The sequence below is a fragment of the Oncorhynchus nerka genome, linkage group LG18 (genome assembly GCF_034236695.1).
Source record: "Oncorhynchus nerka isolate Pitt River linkage group LG18, Oner_Uvic_2.0, whole genome shotgun sequence".
NCBI classification, from domain to species: Eukaryota; Metazoa; Chordata; class Actinopteri; order Salmoniformes; family Salmonidae; genus Oncorhynchus; species Oncorhynchus nerka.
This window is the reverse complement of record NC_088413.1, coordinates 48,297,395-48,312,523: the sequence shown is the minus strand read 5'-3', so window position 1 is coordinate 48,312,523 and position 15,129 is coordinate 48,297,395. Positions and strand designations below refer to the sequence as shown.

Genomic DNA, 15,129 nt, shown 5'->3' with positions numbered 1-15,129 from the left:
GAAAATTTGCTTTAAAACTGCAAAACTTTCTTTGCAGCCTATGGCAAAATGTTTAGAATTGCAGGAAATAAGCTTTAAGCCTGCTAAATTCTCTCCACCAATAAGAGGGGTGTGAACAATTTGTCATGAACAGTGCTTGCGCCCATAGAAGCAGATGTTGCTTGCTCGGTGGGGGGTTTCTGCTGCTCCAAATGAAATCAATAGTTGGTTATTTTGTTCATTAAACAGACAAGACACACCCCATCAGTCAACACCACAGGAGGTTGGTGGCCCCTTAATTGGGGAGGATGGGCTCATGGTAATATCTGGAGTGGAAATAGTGGAATGGTATCAAATACATCAAACACCTGGTGCATGCGCAGACCATCTGGCTGGTGTGTTTGCGGACATATTCAATCTCTCCCTATCCCAGTCTGCCGTCCCCACTTGCTTCAAAATGTCCAGGATTGTTCCTGTACCCAAAAAAGCTAAGATAACTGAACTAAATGACTATCGCCCAGTAGCACTCACGTCTGTCATCATGAAGTGCATTGAGAGGCTAGTTGAGGATCATATCACCTCTACCTTACCTGACACCCTAGACCCATTTCAATTTGCTTTCCGCCTCAATTTTCAATTTGCTTTCCACAGACAATGCAATCACCATCGCACTGCCCTATCCCATCTGGACAAGAGGAATATCTATGTAAGAATGCTGTTCATTAACTATAGCTCAGCATTCAACACCATATTACCCTCCAAGCTCATCATTAAGCTTGAGGCCCAGGGTCTGAACCCCACCCTGGGTCTGAACCCCGCCCTGGGTCTGATCCCCACCCGGGTCTGAACCCCGCCCTGTGCAACTGGGTCCTGGACCTCCTGAAACAACACCTCCACTTCGTTGATCCTCAACACTGGGGCCCCACAAGGATGCGTGCTCAGCCCCTTCCTGTACTCCCTGTTCACCTGTGACTGCATGGTCATGCACGCCTCCAACTCAATCATCAAGTTTGCAGACGACACAACAGTAGTAGGCCTGATTACCAACAATGAAGAGACAGCCTACAGGGAGGAAGTGAGGGCCCTGGGAGTGTGGTGCCTGGAAAATAACCTCTCACTCATCATCAACAAAACAAAGGATCTGATCGTGGACTTCAGGAAACAGCAGAGGGAGCACCCCTCTATCTATTTCGACGGGACCGCAATAGAGAAGGTGAAAAACCTCAAGGCACAACAGCGCCTCTTCAACATCAGGAGACTGAAGAAATTTGGCTTGGCACCTAAAACACTCACAAACTTTTACAGATGCACAATTGAGAGCATCCTGTTGGGCTGTATCACCGCCTGTAATGGCAACTGCACCGACCTCAACCACAGGGCTCTCCAGAGGGTGATGCGTTCTGCCAAACACATCACCGGGGGCAAACTACCTGCCCTCCAGGACACCTACAGCACCTGATGTCACAGGAAGGCCAAAAAGATCATCAAGGACAACAACCACCCAAGCCACTGCCTGTTCTCCCCCCTATCATCCAGAAGGCAAATTCAGTACAGGTGCATCAAATATGGGACAGAGAGACTGAAAAACAGCTTCTATCTAAAGGCCATCAGACTGTTAATTAGCCACCACTAGCACATTAGAGGCTGCTACCCTATATACATAGACTTGAAATCACTGGCCACTTTAATAATGTTTACATATTTTGCATTACTCCTCTCATGGTATCTTAGTCTATGCAGCTCTGACATTGCTCGTCCAAATATTTATATTTTCTTAATTCCAAATCAAATGTTCTTAATTCGCTACACACACAATAACATCTGCTGAACTCGTGTATGTGACCAATAACATTTGATTTGAAATACATGCTTGTACACAATGTGATTTTTTTTTTTTAAATCACTGCCCTGTAAACCCATTCTTATAAATTGGAGCTACTGTACATGATTGTCTGGGGCTGCTGTACAGAGAAGTCGGTCAGCTCACGGTCAGCTCCTCCAAGCTCATGTAATCTTTCTGGGGGTTTATCCCTAAGGCCCGGGTTCGAGCATTTGACAAGACGTTGACATTTCTGGGTATGTCTCGTCTGTAACATGATAATAATACAAATCTGTCAATCAACCAAATGTATTTCTTAAAACCCATTTTTGCATCAGCAGTTGTCACAAAGTGTTTTACAGATACCCAGTCTAAAAACCTAAGAACAATCAATGCATTTGCCGAAGCACAGCATCTAGGAAACACTCCCTAAATGCCATGAAACTAGGATTAAAATGAGAGAGGAACCATATTCCGAGGGCTGTGCAGAGTGCACATTTAAGAGTGCATGTGCCCCTTATTGTTATTCAAGATGTTCCGACCAGCAGGGTGGCTATAGAGTGGGCAAAAGTTCAACACTCAGGGGTCAATGTCATGTCATAGGTTCAGCGAGAGAGAGAAGATCTATTACATAAAGTTATGTAACACATTACAGTGGGAAGGTAAATAATGTGAACCCTTTAGAATTATCTGGATTTCTGCATAAAATTTGATCTGATCTTCATCTAAGTTACAACAATAGACAAATACAGTCTGCTTAAACTAATAATACGCAAACAATTATACGTTTTCATCTCTCTTTCATCTCTTTATTGATCACACTGTGTAAACATTCACAGTGCAGGTCGGGAAAAGTATGTGAACCCTTGGATTTAATAACAGGTTGACCCTCCTTTGGCAGCAATAACCTCAAACAAACGTTTTCTGTAGTTGCAGATCAGACTGGCACGACGGTCAGGAGGAATTTTGGACCATTCCTCTTTAGAAAACTGTTTCAGTTCCACAATATTCTTGGGATGTCTGGTGTGAACTGCTCTCGAGGTCATGCCACAGCATCTCAATCGGGTTGAGGTCAGGACTGACTGGGCCACTCCAGAAGGCGCATTTTCTTCTGTTCAAGCCATTCTCTTGATTTACATCTAAATAATGGGTTGTTTTCCTGATGCATCACCTAACTTCTGTTGAGCTTCAATTGGTGGACAGATACATTATCCTGCAAAATGTCTTGATAAACTTGGGAATTCATTTTTGCGTCGATGATAGCAAGCTGTTCAGGCCCTGAGGCAGCAAAGCCGCCCCAAACCATGACGCTACCTCCACCATAGTTTACAGTTGGGATGAGGTGTTGATGTTGGTGTGTTGTGCCTTTTTTTCTCCACATAGTGTTGTGTGTTCCTTCCAAACAACACAACTTTAGTTTCATCTGTCACAGAATATTTTGCCAGTAGCGCTGTGGAACATCCACATGCTCTTTTGCGAACTTCAGACATGCAGCAACGTTGGACAGCAGTGGCTTCTTCCATGGTGTCCTCCCATGAGCACCAATTTTGTGTAGTGTTTTACGTATAGTAGACTCGTCAACAAAGATGTTAGCATCTTCCAGAGATTTCTGTACGTCTGTAGCTGACACTCTAGGATTCTTCTTAACCTCATAGAGCATTCTGCGCTGTGCTCTTGCAGTCATCTTTGCAGGACGACCACTCCTAAGGAGAGTAGCAACAGTGCTAAACTTTCTCCATTTAGGGTGCCTTACAAAAGTATTCATCCCCGTTGGCGTTTTTCCTATTTAGTTGCATTGCAACCTGTAATTTAAATAGATTTTTATTTGGATTTCATGTAATGGACATACACAAAATAGTCCAAATTGATGAAGTGAAATGAAGAAAATAATAATAATTAATAATTTATTAAAAAAAATTAAATGGAAAAGTGGTGCGTGCATATGTATTCATCCCCGTTGCTATGAAGCCCCTAAATAAGATATGGTGCAACCAATTACCATCAGAAGTCATATAATTTGTTAAATAAAGTCCACCTGTGTGCAATCTAAGTGTCACATGTTCTGTCACATGATCTCAGTTGGGTTATAAAAAAATATCCGAAACTTTGAACATCTCACGGAGTACCATTAAATCCATTATTTAAAAAATGGAAGAAGTGGCCTCCCGGGTGGTGCAGTGGTCTAAGGCCACTCCACAGAGCTGGGCTTTACGTCCAGAAAAAAAGCAATTGCTTAAAGAAATGAATAAGCAAACATGTTTGGTGTTCGCCAAAAGGCATGTGGGAGACTACCCAAACATATGGAAGAAGGTACTCTGGTCAGATGAGACTAAAAGGAAAATCTGATCCATTTTTGGGGCACATGTTGACAAGGTGTTGGGGAATCGCTGGAGGGGAATATTGACCAGCTGAGCATCTCAGTGTACAGCTCAATAAACACAATAGGCGTTTTGTTATATTTCAGTCTTCTGTGATGTATTTAAAGTGTCATATTGGGATGCAAACTCAAAAATGAATACATTTAAACTATATCTGACATGTTAATGGTGTCTTCTTTTTTAAGTCCAAACCATGTGTGGTGTATACAGTTGAAGTCAGAAGTTTACATACACTTAGGTTGGAGTCATTAAAACTCGTTTTTCAACCACTCAACAAATGTGTTGTTAACAAACTATAGTTTTGGAAAGTCAGTTAGGACATCTACTTTGTGCATGACACAAGTCATTTTTCCAACAATTGTTTACAGACAGATTATTTCACTGTATCACAATTCCAGTGGGTCAGAAGTTTACATACACTAAGTTGACTGTGCCTTTTAACAGCTTGGAAAATTACAGAAAATTATGTCATGGCTTTAGAAGCCTCTGATAGGCTAATTGACATAATTTAAGTCAATTGGAGGTATACATTTGGATGTATTTCAAGGCCTACCTTCAAACTCATTACCTCTTTGCTTGACATCACAGGAAAATCAAAAGAAATCAGCCAAGACCTCAGAAAAACAATTGTCGACCTCCACAAGTCTGGTTCATCCTTGGGAGCAATTTCCAAATGCCTGCAGGTACCACGTTCATCTATACAAACAATAGTACTCAAGTATTAAAACCATGGGACCACTGGCATCCCCCGACATCCACTGGCATCCCAAAACCACCATAAAAAGGCCACACCCACTGGCATCCTCGACACCCACTGGCATCCCCGGACACCCACTGGCATCCCCCCGGACATCCACTGGCATCCCCCATCTGGACACCCACTGGCATCCCCCGACACCCACTGGCATCCCCCGGACACCCACTGGCATCCCCCGACATCCACTGGCATCCCCCGGACACCCACTGGCATCCCCGGACACCCACTGGCATCCCCGGACACCCAATGGCATCCCCCGGACACCCACTGGCATCCCCCGGACACCCACTGGCATCCCCCGGACACCCACTGGCATCCCCGGACATCCACTGGCATCCCCCCACTGGACACCCACTGGCATCCCCCGACATCCACTGGCATCCCCCGACATCCACTGGCATCCCCCCGGACGCCCCTCTGGGAACTATTTTTAAAAGGGTAAAGGTGAAACAGTTGTAAAGCAGTTGTTTCAAAGACACCTGGGGATACACTTGTGTACATATAGGTCCCTTGTGTGTAAGGGACCCCCTAGATTAGCAGCCTATTGACCATTAAATCTGGATAAACAAGGTGCATGAAAGACTTTCCACACCCAAACACGCACACACACACATCCCAAGAACCCAATGGCTCTTGTGTAGAGAGAGAGAGAGAGAAGCAAATCGGGGAGACAGACAGAGACAGAGATTTCATTAAAGGTAAATTACATTTTCTTTAAAACTACAGATACCCTGGTTTGAATCCAGGCTGTATCACAACTGGCCGTGATTTGAGTTCCATAGGGCGGTTCACTATTGGCCCCGCATCATCTGGGTTTGGCTGGTGTAGGCCGACATTGTAAATAAGAATTTGTTCTTAACTGACTTGCCTAGTTAAATAAAGGTTAAATGTACTTAAAAAATGTAAACCCATAGCTTGTAACTTGACACCACGCCTGCAACCAAGCCCCACACACTAACATGCAAGAGGAAAGATGGAGAGAGAGATTTATGTAATTGAAGGTAAATGCAAAATTCCTTCAAACCTTTTCATTTTCTTCTAAAACTTTAGTACAGACATTTAAACATACATATTACAATGATTACAGTTTATTAAAAGTTACTATGCAATATTTAACTATATCACATTTAAACAAATCTAAACCTTTATATAAATCATATATATTATTATTACACAATACTACACTTTAATACCCTATAAATGTTTGTATAATACTTTTTTGTAGGAAAGACTGTTCTTTTTCTAAATGTATTTTTGTTCGAAAATAATGCCTTGAGCTCGGCCCTCGTCTACTTGTAACACCCACAGCTTGACATCACCCCATGCTACCAGGCCCCACAAACACCCACCCAACGGGAAAGACTGTAATTCATTGAAGGTAAATAACATTTTCTTCAAAACCTTTAGTACAGACATTTAAACATCCATATTACAATGATTAAAGTTTACTATGCAATATTAAATAATAAACTATGACACTAATGTGTATTACTCAACCTTTATATAGACCATACATGTTATTATTACACATTACATGTTCATTTTGGTGAAAAAAAAAAGGGGGGTTAAAGTAGAATGAGCATTTTCCTCCTTTTCAGGGGCCTATCGTAACCTGACACCAACCCCATCAGTCTCCAAATCCCTGTCTTCAAGCGGTGAGGACATCAGACATCGTCTCGTCCATGCAGGCTCTCCATGGTCTCCTAGGCTTCGAATGTTCTATTTTTGGTGATAGATCAACCTTCTTGCCTTTAAACCCAAGTTTTGTCTTGATGACAGAAGGGACCATCTTCGTAAATGTTCACGATGGTAGAAAAATTGTTGCACTCATTTAATCATATCAAGCACTTTAAACCAATCTTGCCACCTGAAGCTAAAGACAGGCACAGAGTAGTGCAAGCATTTGAAAATACATACGAACTAACAGATTTGGTGGCATATGCGCTATTGAATTCAGAACAACCTAAAACTGTAACTTTGGAGTCTGGACTATACGCTACTGAAGAGATCAATATTGCCTTCACTCATATCAATCACACCATTAAAACAACCAGGTGCATCACAAAGAATGTCATCAATAGTTTTGTTATTGTGGCCCAGACATGAAGGACACAATACACCTGTTTTCTGTAGTTTTCTGTGGTTTATCTCTCTTGAGGCTTCTTCTCTGTCATAGTGTTCACAGGACAAGTCGAAGACTTACTTATAACTCAGGCAGACCTACCGGGAAATGACTTTTTCCTGTTCATTCTACAAGGGGTCACAAGATAACTACACAGCAGCGCCGTAAATTCACTACAACAATTCCCAACTTTTTCAAATGTTCAAACACATTTTCTTTTAAGTTCAACAAGGTCACTACACATCAATCACCAAGCCATTACTTTTTCTTTCAAACATGTGCTTTACTTCAAAGAAACAGCTGCACTATCAAGTTATATAAGCACACACTAAATGTCGTGAGAACATCCGGACAGGATGTAATAAACAGCCCAAACACAGGAACAACTCACTCACTTTTTGACAGCAACCATCTACTATAGTCTCTCTGACACCGTTAGCTAGTTAACATTAGCCTTTTACATCTAGCTACATATTGAACTTCCATCCTGTCAGGCCAGGTGCACAACAATGTATGAATGAATGGTTGGATCAGAATCGCCGTTATAATTATTGGCCAGTACGCATGATTAAGTGAAACCACAATTCCAAATCCTTATCTCCATCCATGGCTAATTTAGCTAGCTGGCTAGCTAGCCACCGGAGGACAACACAACAAGAGTTTTTCTGTCAATGACATATCCTCTCAAGGGGATTTGATAGGATTGACACCAAAATCCAAGGTGGTTTCCCTTTTTTTGGTGCGCCAGGACCATTCACAGTTGAGCTCGCTCAGTTCACCTCAATGCTGGTTGGCAAATTTGTTATACTTTTTATTTATTTTTTTAAATCAAGGGAGGCCAGATGCTCACTGGCTTTGCTTGCCTTCAATGCTACGGGTGGCAACAATGTCAGACAGCATCATATAGATGGCCTACAGATACAGAGGGGCGCTGTTTCGCACGCGCTGATGTTTTCGCCTGTGAGATACATTCAGCCTCGGGAATTAAAGGAAAATTATGAAACACATTATGAAAGATTATGAACATTATGAAAGATATTGTTTTATGTTTTGAATTTTTATTGGTACATTTTTTTGGGGAGCCTGGCTTCCCTTGGCATCCATGAATACACACCACTGCTAAAAAAGAAAAGAAAAAAAAGACACCACTGCTTATCAGGCCTATGAAAGGGATAAAATCATTCTTCAGTCATAATTGTTCAGTGTTGTGATCAACAGTAGCCTAATTTGATAGTCATATCTTCCTCACCTCATTTTGAACAGTTTCCAACTTACTTGAGTAGCCTAACATATCAAATCAGTCTACACCAATGACTGCAATAATCTTTGAAATCCATGAGATCGGAGTTCTAAAATTCTCAATAGTTGCGCATGCACACGTTTATGCCTGCAGGTGAGACAAATGCCGCATTCAAAACAACTGGGAACTCGGAAAAAACGAGCTACGACTGAAAATTTAAAAAAATGTTTGGAAAGGTCATCCAACTTGGCATCTTTCTAGAGCTCCCCCTTTACAACCTGATCACTGACATCGGGATTTGACCAAGTGGAAAACCCTGGCCTCATCTTTCAGACAAATTTTTATGTCGGATATTACCGAGTTGTCTTGAATGCACCAACAGTAGGCTACACTGTGACCACCTAAGCTAGTAGCTATAGCCTACTGTTATCGTTTCATAGTCTACTATTCAGCAATAAAATGTTAACCAACAAATAGGCTACTTGCTAACTATTCGAAATTACAAGGCAAGGGGTTGTAGTTAGTTATCTATCCGGCTAAAATACCTAGTAGCCTAGTTATTTTCAAACTATTCTGGAACCAAAAAGGATACTGAAGATGGTTCTCACCCAAGGCTTCAACATGTATAAAGCCGTTACGAGAATATACTGGTAACACAACCAGGATATTTTCTTCCAGATAACTTCAAAACGCCATAACTTGAAGTTGTATTTATTCTGTCTTTTTTGTGATTGCCGATTATTTCTTGGTAGATAAAGCGTTTATCAAAAGCAATCACTTTTGCATGTGAAATCACAGAATCGACTCTACCCTCAACATGCCAATTACATCCCTTTTGTTTTGAGCCAAATATCCCTGTGGGCTTCAAACAGGGCACCTAGCTCACATCCAGGAGGCAGCCCGGATCCAAAACGAATGCAAACAACCGTCAACCGGTGCAGATGAATCCCCCCAGTGATGTTTAACGGCTTTCTTTCTCAACCAATCTCGAATCACATGAAAAAGCGACGCTCAAAGGGCGGTTTCCACTTCCTGTCCCGACTCTAATCAGATTTACAAACGGTTATTGCGATCCGGAATCCTTGGTACGTCCATACCCTAACCAAAGACAGTACAGTGTGAAGATATACAAATCTTTGGTTCTACCTATAAAAAAAACAGAATAAATACCATAGGGGTAAACTTAATAAAATGTTGGAGGCCAATGCTTGTACATCAAATCTTTACATGATCTTTACACCCCTGTCTAATACCATAAAAAGATGTACATTCAGACACCAAAAGTCTTATCAGGGATATCGCAACAGTGCATCTTCAGCAGTGGCTGGCGAGGATGTTAAAAAAGTGGTAGACCTCGTCCTTATCGAGCACTGCCACCTCAGTGGAGCACTCCGTACATTGAACAGGATGGTAGATCTCCTCTCCGCCCATCCCCAACACTGCTCCTGAATCTGTGGCTTCCATTGTGGTTGACACTGTTGGCTCTGGTTGACGCCCTTTCCTCCTCTTTCTGCTCCTCAGATTCTTCTCATTGAGCGTTTTGTACCGTAAAATCTCCTCTTTGTTTACTGTACAATTCATGACAAACATGGCTCTGTATTGGGTCCTGTATTTGTCATGCCTGTAGACAAAAACAAACAAGAGGTCAATTGAGACAAATCCTTTCCAGAATCGTTCAACCTTTACAATTGTAGTGGGTGTAATGTTTGGCTGTGTAAAATGCTGTGAGTTCAGTTCAAGATGATATTCACAGCCAAATAAACTCTTTATTTCCTACCTTTGACAGTCGAGGCACAGCGTGGTCATGCATGCTGGGCAGTTAAGGACAGCATCGCTGCTTGGAAGCCCCTGGGACTGCCCTCTTCTGTTTCGTGAAGATTGCAATCTTCTCTTTTCGTTGTACCTGATCAAATAGGCAATAGGGGAACATAATTGACATACAGTGCATTCAGTATTCAGACCCCTTGACTTTTTCCACATTTTGTTAGGTTAGACATTCTAAAATTGATTAAACTGTTTTTTTTCACCAATCTACACACAATACCCCATAATGACAAAGCAAAAACAGTTTTGTATAAATTTTTGCAAATGTATAAAAAATGAAATGAAATGCACATTTACATAAGTATTTAGACCCAGCACTTTACTCAGTACTTTGTTGAAGTACCTTTGGCAGCGATTATAGCTTTGAGTCTTCTTGGATATGACGCTACAAGCTTGGCACAAGTGTATTTGGGAAGTTTCTCCCATTCTTCTCTGAAGATCCTCCCAAGCTCTGTAAGGTTGCTACACAGATATTTTCAGGTCCGTCCAGGGATGTTTAAGTCCAGGCTCTGGCTGGGCAACTCAAGGACATTCAGAAACTTGTCCCGAAGCCACTCCTGCGTTGTTTTGGCTGTGTGCCTAGGGTTGTTGTCCTGTTGGAAGGTGAACCGTTGCCTCAGTCGGAGGTCCTGAGCACTCTGGAGCAGGTTTTCATCAAGGATCTCTCTGTACTTTGCTCCGTTCATCTTTGCCTCGATCTTGACTAGTCTCCCAGTCCCTGCCGCTGAAAAACATCCCCACAGCATGCTGCCACCCCCATGCTTCACCGTAGGGATGGTGCCAGGTTTCCTCCAGACGTGACGCTTGGCATTCAGACCAAAGAGTTCAATCTTGGTTTCATCAGACAAGAGAATATTGTTTCTCATGGTCTGAGAGTCTTTAGGTGCCTTTTGGCAAACTCTAAGAGGCCTGTCATGTGCCTTTTACTGAGGAGTGACTTTCGTCTGACCACTCCACCATAAAGGCTTGATTGGTGGAGTGCTGCAGAGATGGTTGTCCTTCTGGAAGGTTCTCCCATCTCAACAGAGGAACTCTAGAGCTCTGTTTGAGTTTATTTTTTACAGGGACAGTGCACATTAATCAACGTTTCAGTAAAAGTGCCGGTTTTAGCCAGCCGGCTCATTTTCAACTGCAGTTATAGCATACAGACATAGCATACAGATAGAACAAAAAGCAACAAGACAAAAATCCATTAAAGCAACTAAGTGTTTCCACACCTCACAAGCTACAGACAACAGACATCATGGAAAGCAGCAATGTCAGAGTGACCATCAGGTTCTTGCTCACGTCCCTGACCAAGGTCCTTCTCCCCCGATTTCTCAGTTTGCCCAGCTCTAGGAAGAGTTTTGATGGTTCCAAACTTCTTCCATTCAAGAACAATGGAGGACACTGTTCTTGGGGACCTTCAACGCTGCCAAAATGTTTTGGTACCCTTCCCCAGATCTGTGCCTCAACAAATCCTGTCTCGGAGCTCTACAGACAATTCCTTCGATTTCATGGCTTGGTTTTTGCTCTGACATGCATTGTCAACTGTGGGACCTTATATTAACAGGTAAGTAAGTGCCTTTCCAAATCATGTCCAATCAATAGAATTTTCCACAGTTGGACTCCAATTAAGTTGTAGAAACATCAAGTAAAATCAATGGAAACAGTTCAATTTCGAGTCTCATAGCAAAGGGTCTGAATACTTACGTTAATAAGGTGTTTCTGTTTTTGGTTTTAATAAATCTGGTAAAATTTCTATGAACCTGTTTTCGTTTTTGTCATTATGGGGTATTGTGTGTAGATTGCTGAGGAAATTGTTTTATTTATTCAATTTTAGAATAAGGCTGTAACGTAACAAAATTTAGAAAAACTCAAGGGGTCTGAATACTTTCCGAAGGCACTGTATGTGGCTACAACCAACCCTACTCATGGACTAAAAAGCACGATCAATGCAAATTCTCCACTGAGCATGCTTTACTAATCTGTGTCCGAGAAACCGACCTTAAATATTTGGATATTCTTTCAAACTTCACCCTGTTATTACACACAAAAATACTTTTGTAACATTTTGTATGATGGATGCATCGCTTACCTCCTCCTCTTGGCGTCCACCCATGCCTGATCCCGGTCATCCTCATCCGGGTCGTACAGCAGTTCATCGTTGGTGGGGATGGATCGCTGTTTCCTGTGTCTCTGACCCGAGGAACTGCCTGCAGAAGAGGATCAAACAATTGTATCGCATCATCTGTACAACAATAGGACTCTGTCCTTTTAAGTCCAAGGTTAGGGCTTAATCTGTACCCTCAGAGTCTATGTTTGGTTTACAGATGAATTCTAGCTACACACTTACTTGGAGCAGTTTCCTCCTCGTCGGAATCAGAGTCAAAATAAACATTGTCATAAAGCTCTGGCTGTGGTAACCCAGGTGTTGCAGCATTGTCATTGGTACCCAAAGCCTCTCCTGGGATGGACAAATGGACACTGTTATTAACGAGTACAGCAGTACAATATTATTATTATTAATTAATTATTTTTGTGAATTTTACCCCTTTTTCTCCCCAATTTCGTGGGATCCAATTGTTTAGTAGCTACTATCTTGTCTCATCACTACAACTCCCGTATGGGCTCGGGAGAGACGAAGGTTGAAAGTCATGCGTCCTCCGAAACACAACCCAACCAAGCCGCACTGCTTCTTAACACAGCGCCATCCAATGTGTCGGAGGAAACACTGTGCACCTGGCAACCTTGGTTAGCGCGCATTGGATGGCGCTCGGCCCGCCACAGGAGTCGCTGGTGCGCGATGAGACAAGGATTTCCCTAGCGGCCAAACCCTCCCTAACCTGGACGACGCTAGGCCAATTGTGCGTCACCCCACGGACCTCCCGGGTCGAGGCCGGTTACGACAGAGCCTGGGCGCAAACCCAGAGTCTCTGGTGGCGCAGCTGGCGCTGAAGTACAGCGCCCTTAAACACTGCGCCACACGGGAGGCCCTAGCAGTACAATATTATTGATAGACAGGGGCGCAACTTTCACTGGGAAGGTTTTTGTCCCTCCCAGTTTTTGTCCCTCCCAGTTTTATCATTGCATTGTGATACAAAAACAGGCATTGGTGTGCTGTGCTTTAAGACCATGAGGGGGGCCTCAGCGCGGTAGGTTGTTTGGTGGTTTCAGCCGGTTTGATTTAGGAATGCGTGGACACCACAGTGTGCGCGAACAGAGGCAGCTATTGTCTGTGTGTGTGTGTTGTGCTCCCCCCCGAATTGTAAAAGCAAGCTGAGCAGAAACTGGCTACTCTTTATTTGACTGAATGAGCTGGAAAGGTAACTGCTCTTTGACTTAACAGAAAAATAGTTATTTATTCCCAGTGCTGAGCTAGTAGTGTAACTGACATGTAACATTAGCTAATGTTCCATCTCGAATCGACTGACGTTCTGTCTGAAGTGAATGAACTGACAGCCAGTTCAGCTCTAGCCTCTAGCAAATCTGTCAGGTAGCAGTATCTAACAGATGTTGTGTTTATGGAAATGTTCTGTAACCTTTGTTTCTTCCCGTTTCAACGGAAGTACATTAACTTGGCTCGTTTTCGCCAGTTGATGTACTGTTATGGCTGCCAAAAGTTGGCTAATGTTAGATATTATTTCCACCCCAATCATAGTCAGCATAGCAATGTAACATTATAGATCTGTCATGGTGCACTGTATCTATATAACACTATGCTCATGATATTTGTGCGTCTATAACTTTCTCACTCATCGTTATTCACGATTCATTCATGATTATCCATAATCTTGGTGGCATCCACATTCATGTAGAAGTATTTAGAAACATATTCTATTCTTATGTACAATACAAGTGACCCCCAAAGGGTCATAGATTGTGTAGAAATGCAGGAAATTAGCTTTAGATGCTCCCAGACCCCCGGCCAGTAATTGCAACTGAAGTGTTCTCTCTATTCACAACAGAACAACAGTGTGCATTGCTGCCGCCGCCAGCCAAAAAGACACAAAAAAACTATTGATGCTAGAAGAAAACTCCCACCTGCTGGTGCTGTAGGTGGCGCCCATTTGCACTCCATAGTCTTGATGGTGGTGCTGAGCTCTGCCTCCATCTCTTTCTCAAACTCATCCCCACTGGAGGACTCACTCTCCCCAGTCAAGTATTCTCGGATGAGCTTCCTCTTCTGATCCGGGGTCCCGTTCAAGAGCACATCCAGCTCATCCTCAGAGCTGGAAATACAGCAACAAATTAGGAGGGTCTTGATGTCATACAGTTTTCATATTGAACAGTCATTGGTCAGATCCTGTTTGAACAACACTCACAACTTTGCGCCCTAATAATAAAATACTTCTTTATAACAGGACTGGGTTCAATTACATTTAAATCCAGTCAATTGTTGAAATGGAATTGACCCCAACCCTGCTTCACAGTGCCCAAGTAACGTTAATATTGAACGTTATGGGCCTTCAAGCGAATCAAGCTATAGAATATGGAAACAATACTGTACCCAAACATTTAACATTGAAATCGGTTTGCATGTTACTGTTCGGCTACTAACGTTAAGTAGATAGCATCACCAGCAACCATGCTTGCATTGGACGACCCGCTTGCGTTCTTAGTGTGCTAGCTTGCCAAACGCTACCTAACGTCAAACCATGCAACCACAATTACCTGTCCTCAGCTCTTTCTTCATCACTTGGCTCCTCTATCTCATATGAATCATACTCTACTTGTCTGTTCATTTTGTATTTGATGAATTCTAGCTAGCAAATGAAGTTACGAGAACGGTCGAAGTAAAGGTAAACAAAGGTGGAAACTTTATAAAGCTTCGTCGCCAGGACCTTGTAGCTTACTTCCTGATATTTCACATTACTTCCGATTTACGCTTTTCAAAGTAAAAGTCCCAGGCGTTCAAAACTAGCAGGCAACTGTAGATTTGAGAAAAGGGGATTGCTCAAATACAGAGGCTTGTGTAAGTATTCACCCCCTTCCATTTATGAAATGTAGATCCCCCCCACACTGATCTAC

General features: G+C 42.6%; 1 protein-coding gene across 1 annotated transcript; it reads right to left on the bottom strand.

Annotated features, from left to right (window-relative positions):
* Positions 1–8,093: 8,093 nt before the first annotated feature.
* On the bottom strand, positions 8,094–14,978 carry LOC115146008 (E2F-associated phosphoprotein-like). The gene is made up of 6 exons (XM_029687745.2): positions 14,773–14,978; positions 14,143–14,330; positions 12,455–12,565; positions 12,197–12,314; positions 10,073–10,198; positions 8,094–9,916 (listed from the first exon to the last, which is right to left on the bottom strand). The coding sequence occupies exons 1-6, from the start codon at positions 14,841–14,843 to the stop codon at positions 9,610–9,612; spliced, it is 921 nt and encodes a 306-aa protein (XP_029543605.1). The 5' UTR covers positions 14,844–14,978; the 3' UTR covers positions 8,094–9,609.
* Between the last annotated feature and the right edge of the window lie 151 nt (positions 14,979–15,129).

Coding starts and splice junctions, on each gene's coding strand:
- LOC115146008 (XM_029687745.2), bottom strand. CDS start 14,843: ATGAACAGACAAGTAGAGTATGATTCATATGAGATAGAGGAGCCAAGT. Junction 14,331..14,772: donor GAAGAAAGAGCTGAGGACAG/GTAATTGTGGTT, acceptor CTGTATTTCCAG/CTCTGAGGATGAGCTGGATG. Junction 12,566..14,142: donor GCCACCTACAGCACCAGCAG/GTGGGAGTTTTC, acceptor TGTCCATCCCAG/GAGAGGCTTTGGGTACCAAT.